Below are 14,591 nucleotides of genomic sequence, written 5' to 3' on the forward strand. Positions count from 1 at the left end.
TTGTATGTGGTGTTTTCTGAAAGCTGACGCAGTCCCTCAGCCACATACTCCCGACGATCAAGTACCACGGTCGTGGAACCCTTGTCCGCCGGAAGAATGATGATGGACCGGTCAGCCTTCAGATCACGGATAGCCTGGGCTTCAGCAGTGGTGATGTTGGGAGTAGGATTAAGGTTTTTTAAGAAGGATTGAGAGGCAAGGCTGGAAGTCAGAAATTCCTGGAAGGTTTGGAGAGGGTGATTTTGAGGAAGAGGTGGTGGGTCCCGCTGTGACGGAGGACGGAACTGTTCCAGGCAGGGTTCAATTTGGATAGTGTCTTGGGGAGTTGGATCATTAGGGGTAGGATTAGGATCATTTTTCTTCGTGGCAAAGTGATACTTCCAGCAGAGAGTACGAGTGTAGGACAGTAAATCTTTGACGAGGGCTGTTTGGTTGAATCTGGGAGTGGGGCTGAAGGTGAGGCCTTTGGATAGGACAGAGGTTTCAGATTGGGAGAGAGGTTTGGAGGAAAGGTTAACTACTGAGTTAGGGTGTTGTGGTGCCAGATTGTGTTGCTTGGAATTTTGAGGTTTTGGAGGGAGTGGAGCTGGAAGTGGGAGACTGAGTAGATGGGAAAGACTGGGTTTGTGTGCAATGAGAGGTGGTTGAGGTTTGCTGGAAAGGTTGTGAAGGGTGAGTGAGTTGCCTTTCCGGAGGTGGGAAACCAGGAGATTGGATAGTTTTTTTAGGTGAAGGGTGGCATGCTGCTCTAATTTGCGGTTGGCCTGGAGGAGGATGCTCTGAATAGCCGGTGTGGATGTGGGAGAGGAAAGATTGAGTACTTTTATTAAGGATAGGAGTTGACGGGTGTGTTCATTGGCTGAGTTGATGTGTAGGTGAAGGATTAGGTGGGTGAGGGCAATGGATTGTTCGGTTTGGAACTGGTATAGGGACTGATGTAAAGAAGGGTTGCAGCCAGAGATGGGAACTTCAAGTGTGAGGCCTTTGGGGGTTATGCCAAATGTCAGACAAGCCTGAGAAAATAAAATATGTGAGCGTAATCTGGCTAGGGTGAAGGCATGTTTGCGGAGGGAATGTAAATAAAACTTAATGGGGTCGTTGTGGGGGTGTTGTGAGGGTGACATGGTATTAGAAGGTGGAAAGTGTAACATGAGGTTGAAATGAAAATGAAAGATAAAAATATATGGGGAGAGATAAGGGTGAACTAGAAAATAACTGGAGATCTGGTATGAAAAAATGCGAATATATACTCTATAATACGTAACCCACTTCCAAACCATAACCAAAAAATTTTTATTTTGCGCTTTCAACAATACCGCTAACCGTTTCTAGTTCAATAACAGCTGCCTTCACGTATTAAACAACCATTTCGGCTAGTTCTAATAACTTTTACTTTATGTCCACTTCCGTTTTTCGTACATCACTTATCATTTTTAGCCGCTCTCCACCGGTTTTAACGTCATTATTTACAATTGTTAGCCCCATTTTCGTAATCTTTCACCACAACACCACGCCTTTTAATACATTTACACGTTTTTTCGAAATTTTCCCGAATTTCTCCGTCCTTTAACGTGTTTTAGCGGCAACACAACCACTTAACCTTCATGCACATCGCTGTCTACCAACCCAAGTTCACCACAGGATCAACTTAACCAACACATTTTCGCATTTTTTCATACCAGATCTCCAGTTATTTTCTAGTTCACCCTTATCTCTCCCCATATATTTTTATCTTTCATTTTCATTTCAACCTCATGTTACACTTTCCACCTTCTAATACCATGTCACCCTCACAACACCCCCACAACGACCCCATTAAGTTTTATTTACATTCCCTCCGCAAACATGCCTTCACCCTAGCCAGATTACGCTCACATATTTTATTTTCTCAGGCTTGTCTGACATTTGGCATAACCCCCAAAGGCCTCACACTTAAAGTTCCCATCTCTGGCTGCAACCCTTCTTTCCATCAGTCCCTATACCAGTTCCAAACCGAACAATCCATTGCCCTCACCCACCTAATCCTTCACCTACACATCAACTCAGCCAATGAACACACCCGTCAACTCCTATCCTTAATAAAAGTACTCAATCTTTCCTCTCCCACATCCACACCGGCTATTCAGAGCATCCTCCTCCAGGCCAACCGCAAATTAGAGCAGCATGCCACCCTTCACCTAAAAAAACTATCCAATCTCCTGGTTTCCCACCTCCGGAAAGGCAACTCACTCACCCTTCACAACCTTTCCAGCAAACCTCAACCACCTCTCATTGCACACAAACCCAGTCTCTCCCATCTACTCAGTCTCCCACTTCCAGCTCCACTCCCTCCAAAACCTCAAAATTCCAAGCAACACAATCTGGCACCACAACACCCTAACTCAGTAGTTAACCTTTCCTCCAAACCTCTCTCCCAATCTGAAACCTCTGTCCTATCCAAAGGCCTCACCTTCAGCCCCACTCCCAGATTCAACCAAACAGCCCTCGTCAAAGATTTACTGTCCTACACTCGTACTCTCTGCTGGAAGTATCACTTTGCCACGAAGAAAAATGATCCTAATCCTACCCCTAATGATCCAACTCCCCAAGACACTATCCAAATTGAACCCTGCCTGGAACAGTTCCGTCCTCCGTCACAGCGGGACCCACCACCTCTTCCTCAAAATCACCCTCTCCAAACCTTCCAGGAATTTCTGACTTCCAGCCTTGCCTCTCAATCCTTCTTAAAAAACCTTAATCCTACTCCCAACATCACCACTGCTGAAGCCCAGGCTATCCGTGATCTGAAGGCTGACCGGTCCATCATCATTCTTCCGGCGGACAAGGGTTCCACGACCGTGGTACTTGATCGTCAGGAGTATGTGGCTGAGGGACTGCGTCAGCTTTCAGACAACACCACATACAAAGTTTGCCAAGGTAATCCCATTCCTGATGTCCAGGCAGAGCTTCAGGGAATCCTCAGAACCTTAGGCCCCCTACAAAACCTTTCACCTGACTCCATCAACCTCCTGACCCCACCGACACCCCGCACCCCTACCTTCTACCTTCTTCGTAAAATTCACAAACCCAATCATCCCGGCCGCACCATTGTAGCTGGTTACCAAGCCCCCACAGAACGTATCTCTGCCTACATAGATCAACACCTTCAACCCATTACGTGCAGTCTCCCATCCTTCATCAAAGACACCAACCACTTTCTCGAACGCCTGGAATCCTTACCCAATCCGTTACCCCCAGAAACCATCCTTGTAACCACTGATGCCACTTCCTTATACACAAATATCCCGCACGTCCAGGGCCTCGCTGCGATGGAGCACTTCCTTTCACGCCGATCACCTGCCACCCTACCTAAAACCTCTTTCCTCATTACCTTAGCCAGCTTCATCCTGACCCACAACTTCTTCACTTTTGAAGGCCAGACATACCAGCAATTAAAGGGAACAGCCATGGGTACCAGGATGGCCCCTTCGTACGCCAACCTATTCATGGGTCGCTTAGAGGAAGCCTTCTTGGTTACCCAGGCCTGCCAACCCAAAGTTTGGTACAGATTTATTGATGACATCTTCATGATCTGGACTCACAGTGAAGAAGAACTCCAGAATTTCCTCTCCAACCTCAACTCCTTTGGTTCCATCAGATTCACCTGGTCCTACTCCAAATCCCATGCCACTTTCCTTGATGTTGACCTCCACCTGTCCAATGGCCAACTTCACACGTCCGTCCACATCAAACCCACCAACAAGCAACAGTACCTCCATTACGACAGCTGCCACCCATTCCACATCAAACGGTCCCTTCCCTACAGCCTAGGTCTTCGTGGCAAACGAATCTGCTCCAGTCCGGAATCCCTGAAGCATTACACCAACAACCTGACAACAGCTTTCGCATCCCGCAACTACCCTCCCGACCTGGTACAGAAGCAAATAACCAGAGCAACTTCCTCATCCTCTCAAACCCAGAACCTCCCACAGAAGAACCACAAAAGTGCCCCACTTGTGACAGGATACTTTCCGGGACTGGATCAGATTCTGAATGTGGCTCTCCAGCAGGGATACGACTTCCTAAAATCCTGCCCAGATATGAGATCCATCTTTCATGAAATCCTCCCCACTCCACCAAGAGTGTCTTTCCGCCATCCACCTAACCTTCGTAACCTCTTAGTTCATCCCTATGAAATCCCCAAACCACCTTCCCTACCCTCTGGCTCCTACCCTTGTAACCGCCCCCGGTGTAAAACCTGTCCCATGCACCCTCCCACCACCACCTACTCCAGTCCTGTAACCCGGAAGGTGTACACGATCAAAGGCAGAGCCACGTGTGAAAGCACCCACGTGATCTACCAACTGACCTGCCTACACTGTGACGCATTCTATGTGGGAATGACCAGCAACAAACTGTCCATTCGCATGAATGGACACAGGCAGACAGTGTTTGTTGGTAATGAGGATCACCCTGTGGCTAAACATGCCTTGGTGCACGGCCAGCACATCTTGGCACAGTGTTACACCGTCCGGGTTATCTGGATACTTCCCACTAACACCAACCTATCCGAACTCCGGAGATGGGAACTTGCTCTTCAATATATCCTCTCTTCCCGTTATCCACCAGGCCTCAATCTCCGCTAATTTCAAGTTGCCGCCACTCATACCTCACCTGTCATTCAACAACATCTTTGCCTCTGCACTTCTGCCTCGACTGACATCTCTGCCCAAACTCTTTGTCTTTAAATATGTCTGCTTGTGTCTGTATATGTGTGGATGGATATGTGTGTTTGTGCGAGTGTATACCCGTCCTTTTTTCCCCCTAAGGTAAGTCTTTCCGCTCCCGGGATTGGAATGACTCCTTACCCTCTCCCTTAAAACCCACATCCTTTCGTCTTTCCCTCTCCTTCCCTCTTTCCTGATGAGGCAACAGTTTGTTGCGAAAGCTTGAATTTTGTGTGTATGTTTGTGTGTCTGTCGACCTGCCAGCACTTTCATTTGGTAAGTCACATCATCTTTGTTTTTAGATATATATTTCCTACGTGGAATGTTTCCCTCTATTACAACTATATATATATATATATATGAATATAATAGAGGGAAACATTCCACGTGGGAAAAATATATCTAAAAAGAAAGATGATGAAACTTACCAAACAAAAGCGCTGGCAGGTCGATAGACACACAAAAAAACACAAACATACACACAAAATTCTAGCTTTCGCAACCAATGGTTGCCTCGTCAGGAAAGAGGGAAGGAGAAGGAAAGACAAAAGGATATGGGTTTTAAGGGAGAGGGTAAGGAGTCATTCCAATCCCGGGAGCGGAAAGACTTACCTTAGGGGGAAAAAAGGACAGGTATACACTCGCACACACACACATATCCATCCACACATACACAGACACAAGCAGACATTGCTTGTGTCTGTGTATGTGTGGATGGATATGTGTGTGTGTGCGAGTGTATACCTGTCCTTTTTTCCCCCTAAGGTAAGTCTTTCCGCTCCCGGGATTGGAATGACTCCTTACCCTCTCCCTTAAAACCCATATCCTTTTGTCTTTCCTTCTCCTTCCCTCTTTCCTGACGAGGCAACCATTGGTTGCGAAAGCTAGAATTTTGTGTGTATGTTTGTGTTTTTTTGTGTGTCTATCGACCTGCCAGCGCTTTTGTTTGGTAAGTTTCATCATCTTTCTTTTTAGATATATATATATATATATATATATATATATATATATATATATATATATATATATATATGAGGGAACATAAGACATGTTATTTGGTCTTAAGTGTGGCAAAGTGCAGTGCCACGCCTCTCTACACAGCATTCTTCCATGGCACATCTCTCGTATTGCGCTCTGTGGAATTCAAACATGTAATATTTTGTAATGGAATGGGTGCCATCAAACTATATTCACGCCAGTGGAAATTAAAATGTTCTGTGGTGCCTGTCTTGCTCCCAGTCGGCCGGTTTGACATCCTGCGCCTCTTATTGACATCCTGCGCCTCTTATTGACATCCTGCGCCTCTTATTGACATCCTGCGCCTCTTATTGACATCCTGCGCCTCTTATTGACATCCTGCGCCTCTTATTGACATCCTGCGCCTCTTATTGACATCCTGCGCCTCTTATTGACATCCTGCGCCTCTTATTGACATCCTGCGCCTCTTATTGACATCCTGCGCCTCTTAAAAAATCTCTGAATTAATACTGGTTTGGATTATTTGTAACCGGCATAACAAGAACTCTTCAGATAATTTGCAGTCTTTACTGCCTATTAGCTAATAACTTGCTGATTTGTGTGACAAAATTAAATATAGGATACATAAAACGAGTAAAGACAAGAGACAAGCAAGACAGTACATGTTTCTTCAATCGTTAAGTCCTAGCTTCTTTTCTCTCTAATCTTGCCACAGCTTTATATGGCGTACTTTCCTTTCTGGGAAAGAATCTACTGCCTCATCAAAGTTCGTCAACGTTTTGCTACATGAAAAAATGAAATGTAGTTGTCTAATACTAGAAAAGCTGTTAATACAAATTGTACCCAAGACTGGTGTGCTTTCTCGATCTGATTACGTGTATTTTGTCACTGCTATATAAAATGAAATAGGCCTGCCCAATATTGCAGCAGTTGTTACACACACCAAATAAACGAGACTGTTTTGGCGCAAATGGTCATTGTTATAACACGACGGAATATAATTCATGAAGTACCAATATCAAATGCCTTTTAGGCCTACTACAAGCAAAAAGTTTTGTGTTAGGAAATAGTTTCACATTTCATTCATACTCTCTAGCTTCTGAAGCATGAGATCGAAAAGTAGTAGTACTAAATTTTTAAATAAATTTCGAATCGTCATATTCTCCCTAATTTGTGAGAGTCCCTGTTTCTTCTCCTTCCACGTTCTAACAAACAATCTTATCACTAATCTTGTAACTATACCTGCCAGTGTCAAAACTTATTCTCTGGCTAATTTTGTCACCGGTTTACTTATCCGGTTGGGTGTTATTAAGTGTTCGTACAACGCGTTTTCCACGCTACTCCTAGAATAGAACATTAGCGGCTGCTAGCCGGGGACTGTATAACTGCCCCTTAGCAGTGTAGTGGTCTGGCCAAAAACAACAACAACTTAAACATTAGTGTCATGCAATGTTTTGTGTAATGTAATATCTTGTACAGACATCTTTTATTAACCTGACACGTTCCACATCATTACGAAGTGTCGTATTCATGATCTATGGAACAAGTATTAATCTAATCTAATCTCTAATCTAAGTAAAGAAAAAAATCCAGAAATGAAACACTGATACATAACATAACAATGATTGTGTCAATCTATTGACATATTATGGATACACATTTTGTAAATATGCTTTGGTGTATCTTATAAAGGATTTCGTATATCTACTACATAAAATCTGTAAGGATTTATGCAGTTTTGTGCAATTTTCTAAAGGCTGGTAGTAACAATAATTGCCAGATGTTTTTATACAATGGAATTTGGTAATATTTTGTGTGTACTGAATAATATGAATGGATCTGAAACAATTATGAAGATAGTTAATGAATGAGTTTAGAAACGCACACAATGTCTAGCGTAACTACAATATGGATGATCAAGCTCATACGTATTCTGACATACCAAGAGAATTTGAGAACAGGCTACAGGTGTAGGTGAATAGAAGTAATATTTATGCAGCTTTTATCAACATATTTATGGTTTTACCATACCTAAAGACCTTAAAAATGAATTACGTAAGTGGTTACTTTAAAAAAAATAGCCAAGGAGTTTCTGTTAGCCACATTAATATCATTAAGGAAACTGATATCTTCTTGATTTCCATTGGGAATAAATAAATTATTTACCACTTTATTTACCACTTAACTATAAAGTTAATACAGTAATTTAAAAGTGATGTCTTCCAAACACACAGATGTTAATTCATAGCTATTTCCTTATGACTATAATACTTGTGGTGACATCTTTCTTTTAAGGAAGAAGATATGTGGTGCAGCTTCTGTAAAGTCTTCCTAGCTGAAGAATGATGATCATGATGGTTGCAAACATTATTTAGTTACCTGGTTTGCAATGTAAACTTGATGTTCTGTCATTGCATTTTTGCATCTGAACTGATATTGATGTATGCTCCACACTTTCAATGTGGGATGGCAAAATACAGCATAACCGCAAGCTGTGGTATCTGTTGGCATTGGGTTTTTATTCTGTGTTTTGAAATCCTGTCTTGGAGAAATGGGGCACACGACCAATTAAAGAATGCACCTTGACAATTCAGGTCATGTCACGGCAAACAGAAGACTACGAGTCACCTGTGAAATCGTTCTATTCATTCAAATGTCAGATATAGTTCATGTAATATCATGCTGAATGTACGAACATTAACTATATAAATGCCGTATTCCTTCATATCAACTAACTGTAACAGAACATGCACTGTAACAGTTCTAAGAAGTAATATTTTCTATTATTTAGTAGAAAGTTGACACCATTTCTCAGTTGACAGATTTCCAGCACAGGAGCCAAATGCTATGAAGATGAAGTCGAGATTGAATTACCTACAAAGTAAAAATCTAATTTGCCGACACAAATGTTCAGAGTTGTAAAAGACAGCACTCTTAGTCTGAACAAATACACACATTTTATAAGCCTCAACACATCAAGACATAAGCATTACTTATCTGATGCTTAACAAACGAAATATATCGTGGTTAACTGACTATAATTCCTATCTCTCGAATAAATTACAGTGGCATTACCCATCTTTGAGAAAGTACCATCAGACAGCACGAGATTGCGGGATGAGTAAAAGGTAAAATTTTTTTTACAGAAACATGAATGCAAATTATTATTTATTGATTTGTTGCCATTGTTTCACGTGACACACACTCTAGACAATATTTTAGTCACTGTTTCACCATTATTCTTATTATTAAAATCCACAGTCTCATAAATGCTAAGGCAGGTCATAGATACAGTACCAACAAATGTCACCAGACCACAGGCCGATCAAATTTCCTGCACTGTGATGTAAACTGTTTGACCAGTTCAAGTCATCCTCAAACACAGCCCTACTTGAAACAGTGAAAACAGAGCTGAAACACAATGAGATACTTATCATGAAATGTAACAACATATGGCACAACCAATCATCTTCCACACAAGGAAACTATAAAGTTTGTGAAAATTTGCTAGGCGAAATGCATCAAAAATCTAACAGAAAATCATTTACTTCTCACAGAAATTTAACTGAAATATCTAAATTCTGAAACTTTCTGGCAGATTAAAACTGTGTGCCGGACCGAGACTCTAACTCGGGACCCTTGCCTTTCGCGGGCAAGTGCTCTACCAACTGACCTACCCAAGCACGACTCACGGCCCCGTCCTCACAGCTTTACTTCCACCAGTACCTCGCCTCCTACCTTCCAAACTTCACAGAAGCTCTCCTGCAAAATTCTGTTTATCTAATACTGATAATGCACAACTTGCCTTTCTCTGGAAGCAAAAGTGTAAAAGTTATTTACACTACCATTTTATATTAGACTGTTGGTTAGTGTGGCCATTAGGAAGCATGGCTGTTACCTTGGATTACCATCTACCAGTTACATTATTTGGCAGAAAACCCAAAGAGATTCTGGTCATACATAAAGCACACCAGTGGCAAGACGCAATCAATACCTTCACTGCGCAATAACAACGGTGAAGTCATTGATGACAGTGCCACTAAAGCAGAGTTATTAAACACAGTTTTCTCAAACTCCTTCACCAAGGAAGACTAAGTAAATATTCCTGAATTCCAATCAAAAATAACTGCCAAGATGAGAAACATAGAAGCAGATATCCTCGGTATTGCAAAGCAGCTTAAATCACTTAATAAAGGCAAGGCTTCCAGTCTAGATTGTATACCAGTCAGATTCCTCTCAGAGTATGCTAATACAATAGCTCCATATTTAGCAATTATATAAAACCGCTCGCTAACAGAAAGATCTATACCTAAAGACTGGAAAATTGCTCAAGTCACACCAATACCCAAAAAGGGTAGGAGGAGTAATCCATTGACTTACAGGCCCATATCGCTAACGCCTATTTGCAATATGGTTTTGGATCATATACTATATTCAAACATTATGAAGTACCTTGAAGAAAATGATTTACTGACACACAGTCGGCACGGGTTCAGAACATATCATTCTTGCGTAACACAACTAGCTTTTTATACTCATGAAGTAATGAGTGCTATTGACAGGGGGATGTCAAATTGATTCCATATTTTTAGATTTCCAGAAGACTTTTGACACCGTTCCTCAAACGCGTCTTCTAACCAAACTGGGTGCCTATGGAATATTGCCTCAGTTGTGTGACTGGATTCGTGATTTCCTGTCAGGAAGGTCACAGTCCGTAGCAATAGACAGAAAGTCATAGAGTAAAACAGAAGTAATATCCGGTGTTCCCAAGGAAGTGTTATAGGCTCTCTATTGTTCCTGATCTATATTATCGACATAGGAGACAATCTGAGTAGCTGTCTTAGATTGTTTAAAGATGATGCTGTCATTTACTGTCTTGTAAAGTCATAAGATGACCAAAACAAATTGCAAAATGATTTAGATAAGATATTTGTATGGTATGAAAAGTGGCAATTGACCCTGTATAAAGAAAAGTGTGAAGTTATTCACAAGAGTACTAAAAGAATGCCACTAAATTTCGATTACGTGATAAGATACACAAATCTGAAGGCTGTAAATTCAACTAAATACTTAGGGATTACAATTACAAATAACCTTAATTGGAATGATCGCATAGATAACATTGTGAGTAGAGCAAACCAGACTGCAATTCATTGGCAGAACACTTAGAACGTGCAACAGGTCTACTAAAGAGACTGCTTACACACGCTTGTCTTCCCTATTCTGGAGTACTGCTGTGCAGTGTGGGATCCACATCAAGTAGAACTGACTGATGACATCGAAAAAGTACAAAGAAGGGTAGCTCATTTTGTATTATCGCGACATGATATGTGAATTGGAGTGGCAATCATTAAAACAAAGGCATTTTTCATTGCGACGGGATTTTCTCCTCTGATTGCAAAAACATTCTGTTGGCACCCACTTACATAGGGAGAAATAATCATCACGATAACATATGAGAAGTCAGGGCTCACACAGAAAAATTTAAGTGCTCTTTTTTCCTGCGCACCATTCAAGAGTGGAACGGTACAGAGACAGCTTGAAGGTGGTTCACTGAACCCTCTACTAGGCACTTTATTGTGAATAGCAGACTAGTCGCATAGATGTAGATGTACCTTGCTTCATTTCTGCAAATTTTTAGTACTTTACGTGCTACTTTGTTTAAGTTTACGCAAGGTAGATATCAATTCACACCTATCAACAAGTCGCCGAAGAAAAAGTGTATTGGTTAGAAAAACCCTGTAGCTAAAAGACAACAATATCCGGGCATCTGAATCATGTGAATGGGAGCTTCAACTACACTATGAACATAAAACAGCAGCTACAACTACGGAAAGGGAAACTTCGGACGACAGAGAGATGTATGTGCAACGAGACTGATGCAGAAAGCAATAACCAAGAATTGTGAATTTACATTTACCTCTATTACTCTAATCATGCTAAACTCTTAACAGGATGGATTGATGTCATATGTAACTACTGTTGGCCAAGGAAATATAAATGCGAACCATTAGATGTGTGTTGCTCCAATGAGAAAGTGAAGCTGTTGCCACTTAATGAGCCTCCAGAGCCACTGTTTTCTTTCTTATGTAGTAGTACAACAGATTCCAAGTATTTTCTGAACAATAACAGGGCATACAATTTGTTTTCAAATCATGTATTTCAGAGTGTCATGTGTAGTGCAAGAAGATGGTTTTATGACTAATTTTAAGGTACAGTGCCAAATCTGCCACAAAACTGGATGATTTTTCCTCCCAGGTGAAAACCCAAAATTTCTACAAGTTTATTTCATAGGCAATGAAAAATTAGAGGCTGATCAAGAATCTGCTAATATACCTGTCACGCAACAAGACATTGTTTTAAATCTGCAAAGACTACTACATCTGCACAATCACTTGGTATGACTATTTCAAACTGCATTAGACAGAATGCCTACAGATGAGAATAAAGTAGGCATATGTGCTGACAATATTAATAAATATGTGAAATACTTGTTCATTAAGCACATGAACGCGTTTTTGTAGTCAAAATATTTCTTGCAGAAAATTAAGTGTATTTAAATAACAAACGAATATATTTTACAGTTAGGTTTTAGGTACATAATGCATTATGGATGTAAATTTGTAATTTAAAAAGGAATCAAAGTGTAATCTATGATTTAATTGTTCTAACTAAACATTTTGTTTGAAATTGGCGTATATTTGCAAAAGTTAGAAGTATAAGGCTAGACCCCAGTTTTTATTAATGCCACAGTTGAGGACGTATTCATTTGTCGCATTTAGTTTTCAGTGATTCAAATATGGCCTTTGATTTAAAGCAATTGCATTTTCCCAGGTGGCTTGAATTCGCTACGAGTTTCAACAAGGCCAGGGCCAATCACTTTGGATGGCTGACGTCAAACATCTCAGGCAATGCTGGGCACTTCATCTAGTTTTAGGGTAAAAACCAACTGTAAACAACTCACTATTATACTATCTGTTTCCTCCATTTGCTATTATCCAAGATAGAAAATAGTGTGCAGTCAGATCATATAGAGCCTATTTATGTGTTTATCCACACAAATTAAGAGTAAAATATACTAACACACTCACAAAAGGAGCATGCAGGACATTGATTCCAAATGGATTATTCAATTATTACAGGAATGTAATGGTTCTCTACTGTATATCTAAGGTACACTTTGTACGATTGTTTACACAATGCAGTATTTTATTTTAGTCATTATATCTTAATGAACCACAGGAATTGTAGCTCTATTATGATTTTATCATGACACACCCATTAATAAAAGAAATCAGTCAGAGAAAGATAGTATGGATTTCTCATTGATTATAATTATTGTGTTAGACAGGAACATACATAATGGTACCCAATACAAACCATCAGCATAAACAGGCACCACATTAAAAGGGGCCTAAGCAAACATGGTTTGGATACAGAAGTTGTTAAAATATGCCTCAGAATAATATTATGAGAGCAGAGAAACACTGCAGGAGTATAAATCTCAGTTTTCTCTAGTATTTGAAATTACAAAGAGACCACTTGCGTCAAATGCTTATGACTTAATGTTAAGAAGTTTATACTTTGAGATCTAACCAGAAAAGCTGAGTGAGGTAGATCTGCTAGTACGGTGAGACATGTAACACAACAGCAAAATTAAGCAAGGCTAAAAGTAGTTAGTTACAAATAATGACAATATCAACATGACTGTCACACTGCCCACAGAGAAAAAATATTGGACAAAAATATAAAACATCATCTGTGGAGCACAACAGAGTGTGGGGTTCAATCTACTACAGTTTGAAACAGTATCCGAATTGTGATTATTGTGGATGATGGTGTTTTCAGCCCCTACTGTGAGAAGTGAAATATGGTTAAAGGAAACCATGTCATTAGTTTTGGATTAATAGAAATTTTAGTATTGTTACTGGGAGTATCAAAGATATATGTAACAATGTAGAAAAAGATAGATTGCTACTTACTGTAAAGAAGACAAGTCAAGTTGCAGACAGGCACAATTAAACGACACTATCATAAAGCTTTCGGCAACAGCCTTCATCAGTAAAAACACACACACACACACACACACACACACACACACACACACACACACACAAGCAAGCACACCTCATGCACACATGACCACCAACACCTGCATCTTAGGCCAGAATACAGAACAGGTTGAATCACCAGATTGACACACAAATTTGCAGTCAGAGTGTGTGGGATAACCACGAGAGCACAATTTCTTTCAAATTTCATGAGCTGTTTATGATGGCCTCTTCATCATCTTAAAGGCATTCTTGAGTAACATCAAATCACTACGTCCAATTTCAAAGTCAACTAATGCTCATGACCATTACAGCATGTATTTGAAGCAACACTGATTTACAGCTTCATGAAGGTGCTACTACCACCACTCTCATGCAAATGGCATGGAATTTGACTAGACATCTTTCAGATGTAAAAGCTTGCCTACAACTTTCGTTTATCTCTCAACTCCTCCTCTGTGTTCTTTTTTTCCATCAGTGTATGTACATAACAGCTGTCACAATTCATCTTAACTCACCCGCTCATCTCTTTCTTCAGCAACTCTTTCAGCAAGAGAGATTGCTGCAATTCTTCTTGGTTCAGTTACAACTACAGTACACTCAGATCCATGGCCTTTCTTAATCCAATCATCAAATATGAATTGTGGAACTTGAGTACTTTTCCCACAGCCAGTTTCTCCTCTGATTATGAGAACTCTATTATTTTCCAGGAGTTCTAACAACTGTTCCCTGTACAATATTACTGAAATTTAGTTCTCTTTACATTTAAGTAAAAAACTAAGGAAGTAAATATCCAAGTAACATGCAATTCCTATTAATTCAAAATTCATGTTGTGGAGAAATGAGGAGCAGGGCA

At 40.5% G+C, this 14,591-nt stretch overlaps 1 protein-coding gene across 3 annotated transcripts in view; it reads right to left on the reverse strand.

The window, feature by feature from the left end:
* LOC126484184 (ATP-dependent RNA helicase DHX30-like) overlaps window positions 1-14,591 on the reverse strand; it is a 317,910-nt gene that overhangs the window by 224,994 nt on the left and 78,325 nt on the right. For all 3 annotated transcript variants that reach the window (XM_050107597.1, XM_050107596.1, XM_050107598.1), the window contains one exon: window positions 14,254-14,464. In XM_050107597.1, the coding sequence (XP_049963554.1) occupies window positions 14,254-14,464 (211 nt within the window). The remainder of the gene's footprint in view (window positions 1-14,253; window positions 14,465-14,591) is intronic.

Source organism: Schistocerca serialis, chromosome 6 (assembly GCF_023864345.2).
Source record: "Schistocerca serialis cubense isolate TAMUIC-IGC-003099 chromosome 6, iqSchSeri2.2, whole genome shotgun sequence".
NCBI lineage: Eukaryota > Metazoa > Arthropoda > Insecta > Orthoptera > Acrididae > Schistocerca > Schistocerca serialis.